This window comes from Physeter macrocephalus, chromosome 3, assembly GCF_002837175.3.
Source record: "Physeter macrocephalus isolate SW-GA chromosome 3, ASM283717v5, whole genome shotgun sequence".
NCBI lineage: Eukaryota > Metazoa > Chordata > Mammalia > Artiodactyla > Physeteridae > Physeter > Physeter macrocephalus.
The window spans coordinates 13,807,114-13,826,607 of NC_041216.1; the positions used below are offsets into that span (position 1 = coordinate 13,807,114).

The 19,494-nt window shown below is 51.6% G+C and overlaps 1 protein-coding gene across 2 annotated transcripts; it reads right to left on the minus strand.

Moving 5' to 3' along the window:
- Positions 1-1,390: 1,390 nt before the first annotated feature.
- On the minus strand, positions 1,391-13,876 carry THEMIS2 (thymocyte selection associated family member 2). 2 transcript variants are annotated; one of them, XM_007120343.3, is made up of 7 exons: positions 13,783-13,876; positions 11,405-11,545; positions 8,357-8,767; positions 6,567-6,721; positions 5,658-6,179; positions 2,900-3,056; positions 1,391-2,468 (listed from the first exon to the last, which is right to left on the minus strand). In XM_007120343.3, exons 1-7 carry the CDS (start codon positions 13,874-13,876, stop codon positions 2,416-2,418), a joined length of 1,533 nt encoding a protein of 510 aa, XP_007120405.2. In that variant the 3' UTR covers positions 1,391-2,415. The 2 variants fall into 2 exon arrangements, with proteins under 2 accessions (XP_007120405.2, XP_023981428.1); XM_024125660.2 differs by lacking the exon at positions 6,567-6,721 and having other exon boundaries at positions 5,658-6,224; positions 8,448-8,767.
- Positions 13,877-19,494: the final 5,618 nt, after the last annotated feature.

Here is a 19,494-nt window from a genome sequence, read left to right on the forward strand (position 1 = left end):
AATAGATTTGTTTTTTAAAATGCTGTTGAGGGAAATTCAAAACTCTTGATAAATTTTTGAGCATGCATCCCCAGGTTATATTCATTTATTTAGCAGTTATTTACATGTTACTATATTAGTTTGTTATATATATTACAAAACACTCAAAATTAGAAATGAAAAAGGATATTAAAAATAAATATGAAAGGATGTACCAATACAGTTGACCCTTGGACATCACGGTTTGAGCTGTGCAGGTCCACTTATACGCAGATTTTTTCCAATAAACACATACTACACGATCTGCAGTTGGTTGAATCTGCAGGTGCGGAGGGCCAACTGTAAAGTTGTATGTGGATTTTTTGACCGTGTGGGGGGTCAACTGTAATTCTCTGTTTCCCAGTCAATCATCTTGTGTGCTCACTTTGGAGACCACTGCTTGGGGGAATCTCTAGCCCCATTATAATCCCCTCCCCACCACCCAGCGGTTTATTCCAGAGGTAAAGAAGACAAAAAGCACCCTGAGCGTGGTATCTGCCTTTGGTCCATTCCCTTCCTACCCTCACTGCTCTAGTAAGACATTCACAGTTGTGGTTTTCAAACATGTTTTCCTTTTAAGCCCAGCTTTCCCTGCTATGAAATTGCTGCCTTTCTCATGGCAACATTTGGCCACTCAGAATCCCCTTTTGTGGGAACTGGTGGCCCTCTCCTCTGCCCCCCTTTTGTGATCTTGCTCAATTTGGCGCCAAGGTTAACTGCAAACATGAAAGTGAAACTGTTGACATTTGCATGGGGTCCTGATCCCTAGGGGTTCGGTGCCAAGGAGGAACTTTCTGTCTCTTGCTTATTGCTTTTCCCAGAGTTCTCTCTTCCTCAGGGTCCTCCTGTGTGGTAGAGATTGCGTCTGTGGAGGAGGGCGTGGGGACTGGTGTGGAGATGAGCGTGGGTGCTAGATACTGGGGACTGGCCCAGCAGCACGTAGTCACCGCTCAGTGGTCACCTGGAGAATGCCCTGCTGGAGTGTGGCTGCCTGGGAAGTACATGGTTCCAGAGAGCCAGAGGGATGTTAGGAGGCAAAGGAAGGACACACTCAGGTGTAGTGCCTCGAATCCAGCAGTGGGAATTTGACCCTCTTTTGGCTCCCGCCTCCACTGGACACTCCTTCCATCTTTTTGTCTCTCCCCTGTCCTCCGCTGACCATGGTGCTTAATTCCGTGACTGCATTAGCCCAAGAAACCGAAGTCCCGCTACTTCTAGGAAGTGAGGCCTGTGGTCTTACCTTACTGAACAGGCCTTAACTGACCCTGGAAACTGAGTTATTCTCTGCATAGACACAGGCTTGTATTTCTTCTCTTATCTCGTTATACTGGCTCTGTCTCCACAGCCCAGGAACATAGTATAAACACGGATGAATTCCATGACTAGGAGACAGTGTAAGCATGTGAAAGGGGTGTTGGTTTTAGAGACAGGTACAGCTCTCAGATCTTGGTCAACAGTAACGATACTAACATGTTTATTGAATGTTTATTATGAGCCAGGCACTGTGCTAAATGCTCTACAGATATTATCTCAATCGATCCTTAAAACAATCTTTTGAGGTAGATAACTTAGTTTCATTTTGCATGTGAAGAAACTGAAGCTTAGAGAGGTTAAAATCACTTGTAGGTGGTGAGCAAGGATCCTGACCCAGGCCCATGACTAGCCTGCCCGCTGAAGCACACTAGACTAGCTTGTTTCCCGATCTTTAAAACCAGGCCTTGTCTACCTCAGAGAGTTGATTTAGACAGGGTTTGTAAAGGGTCTGGTACACAGACAGAACTTAATAAGTGATAATCTCTTATCATTTTTCCGGAAGCTCATTTTTATTCTGTGGTTTTAAAGTGAAATAATCTTGGATAGTCACCTACAATTGTCATGTGCTGGGTGCTGCAGAGATGAGGAAGACAGTCCTGGTCCCTCAGGGGCTCAGAGCCTGGGTGGGGGACGGGGAGAGGGAGGAGAGAGTGGAGCAGGGGCGGCCAACATTACAAAAGGCTCTCAGTGCTGCAGTGTGTGATCCGGATTGAGTCCCTTTTATCAAGAGGCAGGAGGCACTGTGCTGCCGTCACCAAGGTAGGCAGTCTCTTGGATTCCTTTCTGCGCTAACCAGTGGGACAGCTGGTGTTGGGGTGCAGGACTGAGTAGAACCCAGCTGGCTACTTGATACCAAAGCTCCGAGGCTGAAGGAGCCAAATGCAAGGTGCTGGGCCCAGAGAAGCCAGAGGGAAGCTGGTGCAGGGTCTATCCTATTTCCAGTTAGTCCCCACCCGGCCACTCCTTGTCCACACTCTGATTTCTGAGAGACCTTGTCCAAGGTCCTCTAAAGGCTTGTAAGAGTTAGCTGATATCTCGGGTTCCCTGAGAAGCAGCAGTTAGGAAGTAAGGTTCCTCCAGCACCTAGAGGGTTTTCGGAAACTGCTCAAGCATTTCTTCGTAATCGTGTTCATCATCTGCAAAAGAATCCAAGTCAGTGAGGACCTTTGGCCTTAGGTTCCTTCCACTCTTTAGGGTACTTTCCTCCCTTGAACAGGCGAGGGCTTGGTCTGGATGGTCTAAGGTCCTTGCTAGCCCAGAAACCACAGTTTGTAGTGTCTGAACACTTCGCAAACATTCTCCTGTGGGCCTTGGGGAGGGTAGTTGGGGGGTGAACTCATTTTCCTTGCCAGGGCCCTGGAGCCACTGGGAGAAGGACACTAGGGACGCTTCAGCCTAAGCCCATCTCATATCGGCCTGTCCATCCAACTGGGACTGTGGAAGGGCCGCTCACGGGCAGGGCCCTGCTGAGGGGATGGCCAGCACCATCAGAGGCAAAAGCAGCAGCAGAATGGCATGGGGGAGGGGAGAAGGAAAGACAGGGGTGAGCAGGGGCTGACAGACTCACCTGAATCCTGAGTGATGGGCTTAGTGGGCCTGAGACCCTTCTTGTGACCAGGAATCTCACTGTATAAATTGCAGCTGTCCTTGGTGACCTTTTGCAAGGTCTTCCTCTTGGGTTTAGGCAGCAGAGATGGTTCCTGCAATTGGAAGGCTTCAGAAGACTAAGTGGGAGAAAAAGCAGAAGTTAGCAAGATCCCAAGAAATGGGGTAAGAGAGTACCTAAAATGCAATTTCCTTCAAATCTCACTTCCTCTGCTCCCCTCTGAACTTCCTTTTCAGTGTATGGCTTCTCAGGACCCCAGGTGTTTTTGCTACAAGCACTTGAACTGTTCTTTGGCAGGGGAGAAAGGGGCCAGGGTGAGAGATGATAGGGTTGGGGGCTAGAGACAGGGTGTCCCTGTGTTTTTACACAGGGATTTGGTCATTGTCTTCCAAATCTTTTGCTGAAGGAGAAAAAAGTAGTCACAAAGCCTCAGGACAAACAGAGTGTAGAGCTGAGAGGAGTCCCAGAAGGAAGAGGACTTTTATTGAAATCCTACCATGTGCCAGAAGCTGTGTGCATACCCGTTCATTCATCCTCAAGTGACTCTCTGAGGAGCTGTTTGAGTTCCCAGTTTACACGTGAGGAACCAGGCTCAGAAAGAGTGTGCCACGTCAAGCCTCACACAGGGGATCCCTGGCTGGGCCAGGCTTCGGACGCAGAACCATGTCTGTGACCTGTAAAGCCACTCCTCTTCCCACCACGTCATGCTTTCAAAAGCAAACAGTACGGCTCCCTGATGAGCAGCGGAGAATAGATTCCCAGGGAGGGAAATTGCTGGTTCTAGGGCAACAAGCAGGAGCCACCCCAGAGGAGCCATCAGGAACCAAGGCTGGGACGGAGGTCTCAACTCTTTGTACCACATTCTTTCCAGCACTGTCACAAGGCCTGTGTTTCAGATGTCCCAGTCTATTTTTGGTTCTGTCAGAAAACGACTACCCTACCCCCTGCCCCACAGATACGAGCCCCTTCTGGGGCTGAGATTGCTCAGGGTTCATCTTTTTAAACTTCCACTGCCTTCCCACTGCCTCCCCACACAGTACGAAATCCAGGTCTCTGCACATCCCCGAACAGTATGCTTGTTACAGTTTACAAAGTGCTTTTTATGTAGATCACTCCCTCCACCCCACCACGCCCCCCATTCTCAGCAGAGCATGGCTATCAGCGCCCATGGGACGCCATGAGAGCTGGGTGGGGCAGTACGTACGTGTACGGGGCCACCCCAGGGTAAGCGCCCCACGAGTAGAGGCTAACAAAACAGCACTGAGAGTTAGTGATGTTATCCCAGGCTCACTGGTGCGGAAACATGCCCAGAGAGGAAGTACAGCCCACAGAGTGAGGAAACAGGGATGTGAACTTCGTGTTTCTGACTCTGAGGTTCTTTGCCCGCTTGCTGTGATTCAGTTTGGTTCAGTTCGGACTCCCTGGCACTTTCTCTGCCTGTCTTGGAGTGGGAGGTCCCTGCCCCACAGGACTCTTGTTCTAGCCAGAGACCAAGTACAACTAATTAAAACTACATGGCCGGGGCTTCCCTGGTGGCGCAGTGGTTGAGAATCCGCCTGCCAATGCAGGGGACACGGGTTCGTGCCCCGGTCTGGGAAGATCCCACATGCCGCGGAGCGGCTGGGCCCGTGAGCCATGGCCGCTGAGCCTGTGCTCCGCAACGGGAGAGGCCACAGCAGTGAGAGGCCCGCGTACCGCAAAAAAAAAAAAAAACAAAAAAAAAACAACTACATGGCCTCCCACCTCCAAGCTATGTACAGCGTGCAGTGTGACTACAGAAGAGGGAGAACTGTCACTGCCTTGGAGGAAATGTGAGCTGAGCCTGGCCCGTGAGCCTGAAAGGAGGAAGAACGCTCTTGGCAGAAGGCCTGGCGTGTGTGAAGTGCTGAGGCAGGAATCCTGGCGTACCGAGAGCGTCAGGAGTTCCTCTGTGGTTGGAGCTGCTGAGCAGTGGTGGGAGGTGGGCCTGGGAAGGTGAGACTGAAGTCAGCCGTGAAGGACCCTGGATACCATGTTAAGGGGTTCGCATTACCCCTGGCAATGGGGAGCCACGGAAGGTTTCAGAAGGTGGGGCTGAGGCCCCATAGTGACCAGGGAAGCATGTGGGAGGTCGTTCTGACAGCCGCGGGGAGGGGTTGAAGAGGCTGCTGAAAGAGTTTAGGTGAAAAATGCTGTAGCTTGAGCTAGGGAGTGACAGCAGTGATAGCAGAGAGAGGTAAAGCACCGTGAACTTGGAGTCACAATGCTTCTGCTCCAGTTCAGGCCCCCCCATTTATAAACTGTGACTTTGAGCAAGTCTCACAGTCACTGAGACCTCATTTTCTCAACTGTAAAACATGGATGATCACACCAGTGTCAGGATGGTCAGGATCGAATAGGTACAAAGCGTGCACGTTTATAAACTGCACGTTCTGGAAATAGAGACAGATGTAGAGAACAAGCATACGGACCCCAAGGGGGGAAGCGGGGGCGGGTGGGTAGTGGCGGCGGTGGGATGAACTGGGAGATCGGGGTTGACATATATACACTAATGTATATAAAATAGGTAACTAATAAGAACCTGCTGTAGAGAAAAATAAAATTCAAAAATAAATAAACAAACTGCACATTCTGTACAGCTGTAAGAGACGCATGATGCCAGACAGACAAAGAAGAAACGGCAGGACCCCAGTGATCCCCACAGGTGGCCCCTCCCTGCCCACTTGGGTTCTGTTGGTACCTTGACGCCTTTCGCCTTGCTGACCTGCTTCTGCCCTCTGAGGCCCTTACTTTTCGGAGGCCTGGGCGGGGGAGCTTGACCCTCAAAGGCCGGTGACTTCCGAAGGTGATAATAGAAGGCCTCTGTCAGCTCCTCCACTGGGACTACGGGGAGGGGCCCAGCCGGCTGGCTTGGCTGCCCCTCGGCTTCCACGACAGTCAGGTCCAGCCACCGGGGAGGGACCTCGAAGCACATCTCGGGGTTGGAGTCCAGGCTGACCACCAAGAAGGGTTCCATGATCTTCTCCTCCAGCCGCAGGCCCAGGAAGGAGGGCAGAGGGTCAGCAGGGTGGCTGGCGTCCTTGGCCACCACCTTGACCTCACAGGGCAGTGAGAACTGGGCAATCAGATCCTGCAGGCTGTAGCGCCGGCCGTCGCCCATCTCCTCCACGAAGCTGCCAGAGAAGTGGAGGGGCAGCAGAATCTGTTCTTGGTCCTCTGCCTCTTCATCCTCCTCTTCCTCCCCAGGCTGGTCACTCAGCCGCTGACACACCAGGACATCCATGTCCCTCTCTTGAACCCCAAGGGCCTGGCCAGACCCCAACACCTCCAGCCTGTCTCCCATGGCCAGGGACATTAACCCAGCGTTCTCCAACCCGTCTCCTTCACAGTCCTTTGTGGCCACTACCCGGAGTGGCTGGCCTGGCTGGAGAGCACCCAGGAGGTCATAGGCCGTGGTGAACTCTCTCGGCCGCCGCCGCAGCTTGCCCTGGTAGGCCCCAGAGATCATGAAGTGTCTGGGCACTTTCCGGCCCTTGGTTGAGGCCAGGAACCGCCAGGGTGGCGAGGCCAGGCCATAGATGCAGAGCCTCTGGCCCTTCTGTAAGGAGCTCAGCCACGGGCTGAGGAAGATGGGGGGCCCCTCCGGAACTTCCAGGATCTCTGTGGGCAGGGGGAAGGGGCCTCCCCGGGCCAGGGCCTCGCTCAGCAGCAGCGGTTTCATGAAGTGGATGTGCTGAGAGGAGGCGGTGATATCCTCCACGTCAACCTCCAGGGTGGAGGGGATCTTGACGATGGTCCTGCGCACTGTGGAGGGGAGAGGTCAGCTCAGGCGTGCACCCTCCACCCCTCAGGGATCCGAGCCTGCTAACCTCTTTCCTCTCTTCATCTTTTCTTTCCTACCAGCGTTTTCCTCTTGTACCAGATTCCTTGCCCACTCTTCCCTTCAACCTCTTTTTAAAAAGTTACTATAAAATGTTTTAAAATATTTATAGAAGTAGAATAGTATAGCGAACCCCAATGTACCTGTCACCCAGCTTCAACATTTAACCCATGGCCCATTTTCTTTCCTTTATACCCCCATCTATCCATTTCCCCTCCACTGGATTATTTGGAATCAGAGTAATCACATCTTGCCATCTGTGACTATTTCAATGTGTATTGCTAAAAGAAGGGGTAATTAAAATTTCAAAAATAATAACCACTAGGCTATGATCACATTGAAATAATAATAATTTGATAATTCCTTAATATCACTGAATATCCAATCAGTTCACTCTTAAAATTTTAATTGAATTTTGAATGTAATTTTATAAGCTGTCTTTCCAAATCCTTTCTGGATTTAAATAGATAGAACCAAATCAAGAAAAACACTGACTACATGACTTTGGACAACCTCCTCCTGTCCTGGCATTGATAGCGCCTGGTGCATAAACTCTGTAAGAGTCGGAGGAAAACTGGCCCACCCACTGTATTGTTTGAGCCGCACCACACGGAAGACAGAACAGGGAATGTTCTCCCTGTTTTGCAGATGAGAACACTGAGGCTCCGAGGACTGGTGGTGACTTCCCTCAGGTCACATGGTTGGGATTTTTGCTCTGTGCCAGATGAGCTGATAATTGGCTGAAGCTGGGAGATGGGCACATGCGGGTTCATTATACTGTTGTTTTTTTCTTCAGAATGCTTTATAAATTACCTGAGCTGCCTCATTCTCCAGGGCAGCCAACTCGTTATTTTTACAAAAACTAGTAAACAAAGCATAGGTTGTTTCTTAGGACAGTCCTCAGTCAGGCTGCTGGCAGCATCCAGAGCAGGGTTGGTGAGGCAGAGGCAGAACCTGGCCAGTCAAGAGGCCAAGGCTGAGTGGAGGTTGAGGAATGGGGGTGCCCTGGGGACCTCTACACATACATCCATTCTTCTACCTCTGCTCCAGCTTGGCCTCCGACCTGCCAGACCTGGCCAGGTTCTGCCTCCGTTTCACCAACCCTCTGTGTGCAGCCACCAGCCTGTCCTAGGAAGTAACCTATGAAACAGCTGGGAGATTCAGCCAGACAGTACCCTCCCAGACAGGAGGCCCTTCACGAACAATCCTGCTCTCCCCAGCAACAGGAAAATATATTTCTCCTGAGCAAATGGTCAACGCTGCACTTTCTAACACTGTGTTTCTTTGTCCTAGCTGCGGGCAACCTCACAGCCCAACTTTTGCCAAACTTTATAAAGTACGTGGGACCTCACTCAAGTTACCCGTTTTCCTATCTCCTTTTGCACCTAACTTCCACTATTGGGGATTCTTTATTCGATTACGTTGTATATACCAGGTAAACCACCTGGAATCCCTGGACTATCCACGGGGATAGGGGGCATCTTCCCATCAGAGCAGCTCCCCAGGGCGCCCTCTGGCCCTCCCGCCCCCGGGCCCACCCACCTGCCCAGGGAACTCACAGTGCATGATGGCTTCGACCTCATACTGGGGCATCAGGGTCAGGGAGTGCCAGGGGAGGGCGGGGCAGGTGAGGATGGCGTCCCTCAGGGCCGGGTCCTGCAGCACCTGGAGCAGAGTCCGAGGGGGCCCAGGCTCCAGTTCCCAGAAGGGCCCCTTCTGGGACAAGGGCAGGTGCAGAAGGACCTGCCTGGCCCCGGTGCCCAGCACACAGCGGGCACAGCAGGTCCCATGGTGCATTTCCACAGCCTCAAGCTTGAGGGGCTGCTCCTGAGGCACCACCCTGGCCTTGGTGGTGATTCTGTGGGTCGACATGAAGCAGATGGGCAGCTGCTTGGAGCTCTGGGTTGCAGCAGAGACCAGCTCCTCCAGGGTTCCATAGCTCTGGGGGCCAGTGAGGGGGCTGAAGTTGCCTGTGGGGCACAGCAGGGGGTGTCAGGGTGGGGCAGACCTTTGCTGGGCCCAGGGCCACATATCCCATGCCCAGGTCTGGCTGCAGAGAACCAGCCAGAATCCCCCGAGGACAGGGGCCAAGGGTGGGCCAGCATTTGGATATCCAGGCTGCAGGGCTGAGGGACAGCAGGCAGCAAGTGACCATTGCAAATGGACAGTGAGGGCAGAGGTGGGGACAGTTCCTTCTGACACAGGCACGGACACAGAGGGATTGTCACCAGAGACAGAACAGACACACTGCCACATTTTCCTACCTCCCGACCCCACCTGCCTCTCACTTTGCCATCTTTGTCTCCAGATACCTCACCACTGCTCCATTCCCACACACCAGCACCTACCACCCCATTCTGGATGGGTGAGTGCCACAGTCCCTCCCAAGCTAGAAACCCAGGAGCTACCGGCCAAATGACCTCTGACCACCCACTACCCCTCCCCCTGCCCTGTCCATTCTTCTGCCACCAGACTGGCCTAAAATACCCCATGTCTGGACATAATAGCACTTCCAGGGTCTTCCTGCCCAAAACCCTCAACACAAATCTATTCAAGGAAGCACCACACAAAGTCGGTCTGAGGGACATTCTGCAAACGTACTGATCTGGACTCTTCAAAAATGTTGATATCAAAACAAAGGAAGAAGAAAAAAAAAGGAAGGCTGAGGAACTATTCCAGCCTGAAGGAGACTAAAGGAGGCCAACTGAATGTCATGTGCGATCTGGGACTAGATTCTGGATCAAGGCAAACACCTGGCTATCAAGGACATTAGTAGGGTGGCTGGTGAAATCTGAATACAGACTGTGGGTTAGACAGTAGTATTGTATCAATATTAAATTTCCTGAATTTAATCACTGAACTACAGTTTTGTGAGTGAATGTCCTTGTTTTTTAGGAGATACGCTAAATATTGGGAGTAATATTCAGATGTAACGGGGCATCATGTCTATAACTCTCAGATGGTTCAGAAAAAAGATATATATACACACATATATAGTAATATATGTTCATATGTATATATGTGTGTGTGTATGTATATATAATATACAGAGAGAGGGAAAGAAAATGTAACAACATGCTTAACTGGTGAATCTGGATAAACAGTATGCAGGAGTTCTAGCAAGTCTTCTGCAAATTTGAAATTATTTCAAACTTATTAAAAACCCTCAAAATACAGAACAAAACACATCACTTCCCCATTTAAAAGCTCTTTGGCTACTTAATACCTTCAAAATAAAGACCGAAATGTGGGGACTTCCCTGGTGGCGCAGTGCTTAAGAATCTGCCTGCCAATGCAGGGGACACGGGTTCGATCCCTGGTCTGGGAAGATCCCACATGCCACGGAGCAACTAAGCCCATGCGCCACAACTGCTGAGCCTGTGCTCTAGAGCCCACGAGCCACAACTACTGAGCCTGCGTGCTGCAACTACTGAAACCCATGCGCCTAGAGCCCGTGCTCCTCAGCAAGAGAAGCCACCGCAGTGAGAAGCGCGTGCACCGCAACGAAGAGTAGCCCCCGCTCGCCGCAACTAGAGAAAAGCCCACGCGCAGCAACAAAGACCCAACACAGCCAAAAATTAAATAAATAAATTTATAAAAAAATAAAATTTAATTTAAAAAGCCTTAAAAAAAAAAAAAAAAAAAGAACGAAAGGTGTCCGTGCCCCACACAAGCTCCCCCCGCCCCACTGCGGTCTGGCTCGCGCTCACCTCCCCACCACTTGCCCCTCACCTGGGACCCATGCCCTCACTGCTCCCCTTCAGCGATCACAGGAAACCATACTGAGAACAAGCCCGCAGAGGGTGCCTGCTCTGAGCCCAGCCCTGTTCTAAGTGCATCATACATGGCAACTCATTTAATTGTCACATCAAGGCTGACTGCCCCATTACGGAAGAGGAAGCTGAGGCACAGAGCGGTCACGGGAACTAACCACGGCCACACCTAGTAGCCGGCAGAGGTGGGATTCCCACCCAGGCTGCTGGCTTCAGCGTCCAGGCCCATGGCCCACCACACTACACGCCTCCTGCAATGACTGCGCTACGGGGGGTTTCTGGAGCACCAGTGTGCTCATGCTACCCCCTCTAGCTGGGATCCCTCCTCCAGCTGAGGTGCCACCTCCTCCAGGAAGCCTGCACAGACCTCTGAGGCAGGCCACTCCTGCCCGGAGCCCTCTCCAAACTGGTGCCTACTTGAGCTGTTGTCCTCCTCACTGCCAGCCTGGAAACTCCCTGCCGGAGAGGGCTGCACCTGCTTCATCCCGAACCCCACACCCCAGCCCCCAGCACGAGGCCTGGCACACAGCAAGTGTCAATAAATGTTTGGTGAGTGAATGTGGGAGCGAATACGAAAACTGGCATGTGGACAAAGACATGAAACAAAAAAAGGCCCAGCCAAGAGGCAGATGTAATCAGAGATGGACACGGGGAGGACACAGCCACGCCAGCTCAGGGCACCGTCAGAGCACTCAGAGGACATTGGGTAGTGGTGGATGTGAGAGCAGTGTGTGCCAACCCAGAGGGGTGGGAGTTTGTGCTGGGGTCACGTGTGCCCGAGGGCGTGCCTGGAGGGTTCCAGGGCACTCAGGGAGATAGAGGTGCCTGCCTTACCCTGGAAGTTGGGAGCGAGCTCCATGGTCTGGCCCGTCCCCGGGTTCTCGCAGACCACCTTCTGGAGGCGAACATAGGTGACCTTGATCAGGTCTCCTGTGGAGAGGGAGCACTCATTCCCAGAGATCTCGTAGATGGAGCCTGTGGAGACAAAGAGTCAGTTTCATCCGCTCAGCAAAGGCCAAGCGCTGGGCAGCCTGTGCCCTGTTCCCCCCAGGCACTGCTCGGCCACACCTTTGCACACGTTGTTCCGGTGCCTGGAATGCCCTTCCCTGATGCCGCTCTGCCTTCTTTTAGCACTGCCTGTACCCCTCTGTGGTCACATCCCCTTGCCTCCTGAACTCAGCTCACGGGGCAGGACTGATCCATCTCAGCCGGCACAGGCCCAGCCTCGAAGTGTGTGTGTTTAAGTCATGAATGAGTGAACAACCCAGTAAATCCTAGTTCCCTTATTAGCTACACAATCAGGCCCAGGGAGGTTCAGTGACTGCCCCGAGATCACACAAAGCCAAACACCCACACTGGCGCTTTCCTCTTCAGATGACTTGCTGTTAAGGGAAGCACAGGAGGGGATGGCGGGCCGCTGACAGGGTGGGCCCAGTAGGCGGGTCTGGGCCCTGACTTACAAGGTTTAAAGGGCTATAGCAGGGTCCAGAGCATGGAAGGTTCTCAGTAAAGATGTCTCACACACAGTGACCCATCCTGCTGACGAGGGACAGACAGTGCAGGTGGGCAAGCCGCCAGGCCACCTGACTCTACTCCACCCCCAGGGCAGCCCCAGCAGGGTCCTTTACAACAGCCCTGAGAAACTGATGAAAATCCCACCCCTTATCCCCAGGAAAATACACACAGGCTCATAAAACACACACTTCTGTCTACAGACGCTCGGGGCTGGTAACAAGAGCAGCCCTGGTGCTGAGCACTTACTATATGCCCGGCGCTGTGCTCGGCACTGCAGATGTGTCATGGCACTTAAGACTCATGACTGCCCCTGGAGGGAAGGACAGTTTCTCCTTCCTAAATACGGAAACCGAGCCTTGGCAAGGGTGAATGGGCCGCCCGAGATGATCAGGTAATAGGAGGCAGAACTGGGACCCAGCCCAGGACATCTGCCTCCAAACTGGGGCTCCTAACCACGCGGTGACCACAGCCATCTGCCCCATCAGTATCACCATCTGCCCCCCTCCACTTCACCCAACTCCCACACTCTCATCCTGTCAGATTCTTCTCTTACCTTCACTTCCGCCACTCCCGCCCCCCCACCGCCCGGAGCATAATGAGGAAACGCCAGTATTGTGACACACAGTGGGAGGGGGTGTCAGGGGGAGGGCAAACAGAGCACAGATGCCTGCAGGAAGCCCCCAGAGAGAGCGGGATTTGAACCCAGATCCCTCCGTTTCCCAAGTGGGCCTGGCGAGACCCCATGGTGTGGTGGCCTGTCCTGCCCCCTGTGGGGCCCTCCATGTGTCTCACCCTTGATCTAGGAACCCCACTTGGGGCCTCAGAACACTTTTCTGGAAGCTGCTGTGGCAGAGCAAGGGAGTGGATGGAGGGAACAGGATGAGGCAGGGCACTCGGACATAGTTTGCTCTCTAAGGAAGGAGCCTCCCGCACCCCACTCAGACTTTCACTTCCCCCTCTCCTCCCCCTCCACCTTTCCCACTCAGTCGCCCACAGGTCCTCCCTCACCCTCAGAGCCCCCGCCTCTCCCCTCACTGCCTGTCAGTCCCTCCCCTCTCACTCTTTCAGGCAATGAATACTAAGCCCCAGCTGTGTACCATCCCTGTGAACCAGGCGTGCTGCGGCCATGTGGGCAGATGTGCGGGTGTGCAAGGAGCCAGGAAGGCTTCCCGGAGGAGGAGTCATTTTAGATGAGAACTGAAGAGTTGATCGGATCAAGTACGGCCCAGTGCCAAGCAGAGGGCAAAGGCGGGATGGGGGGACTGAAGGAAGGACGTGTAGATAGGCGTCCAAGGGGAGGAGTGGGAGGGCATACGGAGGGGAAGGCTGACCTGTCTCTTCAGAATCAAGCAACAGCCCGGCGTCGTAAGCGCCTGAATGCCGCGACCCCGCACGGTCGGACCGCATGCAATGCGCAACGCCGTTCCGTCCCAGCTTGGCTCGGTTCCACCCACTTGAGTATCTGAGCTCATGGACTTTCCATCACCATCCTACGGGGCAATCAGCGATCCCGCATTCCACGGAAGCAAAAGCCGTGACCCGGAGAAGTTGGAGTGTGGCCCCAAATTACACAGCTTGGGTAGCGGCAGCGTCGGGATTCGAACCCAGGGCGCAGTGTCCCGGGTTTCTAACGCCCTGGCAGGGAGAACCGGTCCGCCGCGGGGCCGGGGTCGGAGGGGTCTCGGCCCTTCACTCACCCTGGAAGTAGACACCCGAGCAGACCCGCAGCACACGCGGGAGGGAGGCGGGGTCCAGGGCGCACACGAAGTCCTGCAGCGACACGGGCTCCATGGTCCGCGCGGCTCGCTGGGCGCGTACTGAACGGCCCGCCCGCCGCCGAGCGCGGCAGCCCCGCCCGGCCGGCCCAGCGGGGCGGGGGTGGCTGGAGCGCCCCGCCCAGGGGCGTTGGGGATGCGACGCCGCGTTCTGGGACGCGCTACCGCTCTCTCCCGGCCTCAGTTCCCTTGTCTCTACAGGAGGGTTGCAGTACCCACCTCTCACATTGGTGGCACGATTTAGAAGGTCAAGACCAGGACCAGACGTCCGGGAGGCTCTGAGTAAATAAAAGCTGGTCCCTACGTGCCCAGTCATCAGTGAGGTGCCCCATAGTGGCGGGAGGACGAGATTGAAGATGGAGAAACCCCCGACTCCCACCCATCCTCGTTATCCCCCCTGTCCTCTCCGAACGAGGAAACACGGCCCTCCTGGTGTAGTTCTGAGTCTCACAGGAGGGACACAGCCTGCCCTTTGGGTCTGCGGAGGAGGATAGAGCATCAGGTCTCCCGAATCCCTCTCCAGGACACTCCATGGTCCTCTGCCGCTTATTACCTTTCCAGGACGCAATTCTACTTAAAAATTCTTCCTTGGGCTAAAGAGAAATCTGCTTAGGAGAGAGACCAACCACTTCTCCTGACCCCAGAGGGGATAAGGATTTTCCATCTCCCTGTGCCTCAGGAGTCAGACAGAGGTTCAAGTCCCAGCTCCTCCTCTGGCTTGTTATATAATTTTAGGCAAATCACTCTGATGTTGAGTTTTAGCTTCCTCATCTGTAAAATGGAAGAAAGAATCTTTTCTAAACTGATCGTGAGGATTAAATGAGATGATATAGATATTGTACAAAATGCTTTATTTCATTTTTTGTCACTATAAAATAACAGAAGACTTCTAACCAGAAATAATAACAAAAGTTTAAAATAAAAAGAATAAACCCTAATTAAAGACATTTGACAAATAAAAAGAGGACATTCCTTTCCCAAATATAACGAACATTTTGCTGTGTTTTTTTCTACTCTTTATTCTGCCTGGGTGTGTGTGTGGTGGGTGGTTTGTTTGTTTTTAATTTTTGATTTACAGTAAAGTTGCAAAAATAGTAGAGATTTCCCATATATCCCTCAGCTAGTTTCAAATTCCCCTGTTGGTAGCATCTCACATTACCAGGGTGCATTTGCCCAAACTAAGAAACCAACATTGCTGCGTTGCTGTTAACTGAACTACAGACCTTATTTGGATTTTATCTGTTTTTTCACTGCTGTCCTTTTTCTGGCCCAGGATCCCAACCCAGGATTCCATGTTGCATTTAGTCATAATGTCTCCTGTCTGTGACACTTTCTCAACCTTTCCTTGACCTTGTTCTTATAACCTTGACCGTCTTAAAGAGTACTGGTCAGGTATTTTTGCAGAATGTCCCTCAATTTGTTGGTGTTGTTTTCTGATGTCTTCCTCATGACTAGACTGGGGTTATGAATTTTAGGGGGAGGATACTACCAAGGTGAGGTGTCCTTCGAATCACATCCTCCCGGGGGCACATGACATATCCACGTGACTTCTCACTGTGATGTTAAACTTGACCACTCGGTTAAGGTGGTGTTTCCAGGTTTCACCACAGTAAAGCTGCTCTTTGGAAGGAACACTCAGGGGGAACTCAGCCCCGCTTCCTGAAGGGGCAGCATCCAAATAAATTATTTGGAATTCTTCTGTAAGAAAGATTTGTCTCTTCTCCCCCATTTATTTATTCAGTTATGTATGTCAGTATGGACTCATGTATATTTAATTTATACTTTTGACTATAATCTAATACTACATTATTTATTTTGTTTCTCAGATTGTTCCAGCTTTGGGAGTTCCCCCAGTCTGGCTCCTGGGACCCTTTGCCATACCCCCATTGTTCCCTTCTCTGAGCACTTCCTTACTGCCTGGTGCTATCAGATGCTCCAGGGTCATCTTGTCTTTTCCCTGCCCCCACCCTACAATCAGGCATTTCTCCCAGAAGCCTTGGTTCCTTCTATTGGAGAACGGTGTTTAGAAACCATGCTCTGGTCGATGAGAGCGCTCCCTTGCCACTGTGTTGCCTATATTTTTTGTCTTTTTCTTTCCGTCTTTTTCTTTCCTTGCATAGACATTTCCAGGCACCACTGCCTGTCCCATGACCCAGCTGAAATCAGGTCCAGCCCTGACCTTCAAGAAGAAGCTCCTGTAGTACAAACTTCCACTTGCAAAATAAATGAGTCACCAGTAAGAAATATACAGTGTGAGGAATATAGTCAATAACTATGTAATATCTTAGTATGGTCATCATTTTGAAGTGTATAGAAATATTGAATCACTGTGTTGTGCAACTGGAACTAACATAGTGTCGTAGGTCAATTATACTTCAAAAGACAAACCAACTCAAAGGAAAAGAGATCAGATTTGTAGTTACCAGAGGTATAGGTAGTGGGAGGGGAAATCAGAAGAAGACAGGAAAAAGGTACAGTTATAAGATAAATAGTGCTAGGTATATAATGTAGAACATGATAAATACAGTTAACACTGATGTATGTTATATATGAAAGTTGTTAAGGGCAAATCATAAGAGTTCTCATCACAAGGAAAACCTTTTTTTCTACTTATTTTTGTATCTATATGAGCTGATGCATATTCACTAACCTTCACGAAGTGTGCAAGTCAGATCATGATGCTGACACCTGAAATTTATACAGTGCTGTATGCCAACTATATCAAGAAAACTGGAAGATAGATAAAAAAACTTGGTAGATAAATAAATAAATTCAGCTTTGCAAGAAGAAGGAGAAGGAGAAGGAGGGGACGAAGGCGAGGAAGAAGAAGTTGTTCCTGTGTAATAACCCTCAACAGAAATTTCAAATCCTCCCCTTCACTTGGTTTTATCTTGTGAGCATTTTCCCGGATTCCTGGGCACAGAAGTGGACTTAACAAAATCAGTAGGCAAAAGCCTACTACAACTGACATACTGAAACCATTTCCTTGCCGTTCCAATTTGCAGTTGTATATTTATCTGTGTAATTATTTGCTTAATTGTTCCTCAGCAATTAGACAGGTGGCTTCTGAGGGGCGGAGACCAGGGTACCAGTCTGCTTTGCCCCCCACTGTACCGCCAGCATAGTGCACAGGGCCTGGCACGCAGTAGGTGCTCAATGATCAGCATCACTGTTGATGACTCACTGGATGAATGGGTGGAAAGGACTTCCTTGGGATAGTTTCCTGAGGCGGAATTTCTGGGTCAAATGGCGTGCTTGTTTTTACAGCTTCTGAGGGTGTATTTCAGTCCTGCTGACAGGCTGCTGAGCCTCTGCTGGATGCAGCACGATAAGGAAGGAGAGAGACCTTTGCAAGAGCTGAGAGGAGCAGGACACAGAGGCATGCATGGGGCCCCAGACCCAGGAGCAGTGTCTGCGAAGCAGAGGAGACGGGATGGAGGGGACATTTCCACATGTTTCCAATGGAGGGGATATTTCCACACGTTTCCAGAAACACCACCAAGGGTGATTCTCTGAGCCCCCAGGGCCTCCAAGCAGGCCCTATACAACCGTTCACTCAGTTAATCCTCCCTATGAGTAGGCAAGACAAATGTTATTTCCACTTTACAGATGAGGAAACTGAGGCCCAGAAAAGTGAAGGGACTTGCCTAAAATCGGGCAATGAGAAAGTGGAGATGCTTGGATTTTAACCCAGCTCTGCTGCTCCTTCAGCAGGCCATAGAAAACGGCAATTCTTCATCTCTCCCCCATATGTTTCAGGGGATCACGTAAGTCTGACAGATTTCTACACAGCCCAATTTTGTCCAGAATTATAGTAGAGGACGAAGAATAAAAAGATGGTCTTTCAGGACTTCCCTGGTGGCGCAGTGGTTAAGAATCCGCCTGCCACACAGTGGTTAAGAATCCGCCTGCCAATGCAGGGACACGGGTTTGAGCCCTGGTCCGGGAAGATCCCACATGCCGCAGAGCAACTAAGCCCGTGCACCACAACCACTGAACCTGTGCTCTAGAGCCCGTGAGCCACAACTACTGAGCCCACGTGCCACACCTACTGAAGCCTGTGTGCCTAGAACCTGTGCTCCACAACAAAAGAAGCTACTGCAATGAGAAGCCGGTGCACCGCAACGAAGAGTAGCACCCGCTCGTCACAACTAGAGAAAGCCTGCGTGCAGCAACCAAGACCCAATGCAGCCAAAAATAAATTAATACATAAATAAATAAATTTAAGGAGAATCCGCTTGCCAATGCATGGGATACGGGTTCGAGCCCTGGTCCGGGAAGATCCCACATGCCGCAGAGCAACTAAGCCCGTGCACCACAACTACTGAGCCTGTGCTCTAGAGCCCACATGCCACAACTACTGAGCCCATGTGCCACAACTACTGAAGCCTGCGTGCCTAAAGCCCATGCTCCGCAACAAAAGAAGCCACCACAATAAGCCCACACCCACAATGAAGAGTAGCCCCTGCTGGCCACAACTAGAGAAAGCCCACGCGCAGCAACAAAGACCCAATGACGAAGACCCAATGCAGCCAAAAATAAATAAATAAATAACTTTAAAAAAAAAAAAAGATGGGCTTTGGAGATAGACCTGAGCTTGAATCCTAGCTCCATCACTTAGCTGTGTGACCTTGGGCAAGTTCCTTAACCTCTCTGAGTCTCAGTCTCCTCTGTACAATGGGGACTGGTGAGAGTGAAGTGTTGGTGAAAATGATAGTGTAACATAGGCATCTGGGCATATGCCAAGTGCTCGACATCTGTTATCACTATTATTTCCCTAGGGCCTCCTGTGTCTGTGTCATTTCTTAGAGATCTCAGCTCTCATTTCCTTCTCCCAGCACCCTGCTTTCTATTTTAGGAAAATAAGAGTCTGAGTGGGAAACTCTTCTTTGCTCTTACGCAATATACAAATGGAGGAAATGGAATTGGAAGCCAGGCCTATGCTGGCCATCACCTGAGCCCTTTCCACCCCCAAAACGCTGGTCTAGGCCTCCCCAGGTCCCTCAAGAGCCGAGTGCGGTGTGGAGAGGGAAGCCCAGGCTCACAGAGAGGCTGGGGAGCTGCCGTGGGAAGGAGCCGAGAGGAGGGTGCCTGCCAGGACCAAAGGCTGGAGTTTCCCCCACAGTCTCTGTCGGGTTTTTGGAGTCTGAAGCTGACTGGCTCGGGACCTGCTGTGGGCAGCCGATGGTCAGGGAGACTCAGGGGGACTGGGGCCCTTGCTGCTGCATTGGCACCATCCACTCTTGCAGGTGTTGTCATGTGGCCTGGGGTTTTCAGGCAACATCCAAGTGGGCAGGATGATCCTTTCCAGGAAGGAAAGGGGACTAATGATGGTGCAGTGCTGGACATGGTGGTTACAATGTCCTGCTGTCCACTTCAATGTCCACCAGTGTGGCATGTTGGCCCAAGGTGGTGGAAAACACGCCAGCAGTCAGGAAGGTCAAGGCCAGTGTATGGGAGAGAGGAGGAGGAGGCCTCTGCTCAGGGCTGAGTGAGCTGGCAGAGGCTGGAAGCCCTCTGCACGCTGGTTGCTAGGTTACAAGGCTTCTGTCCCACAGCCTGGAGCCTTCCCTGGGCTCCTGTGGACTTCTTCCTCTGGCACTGGCCCTGATGGCTATGAGACGTGTGCCCTTT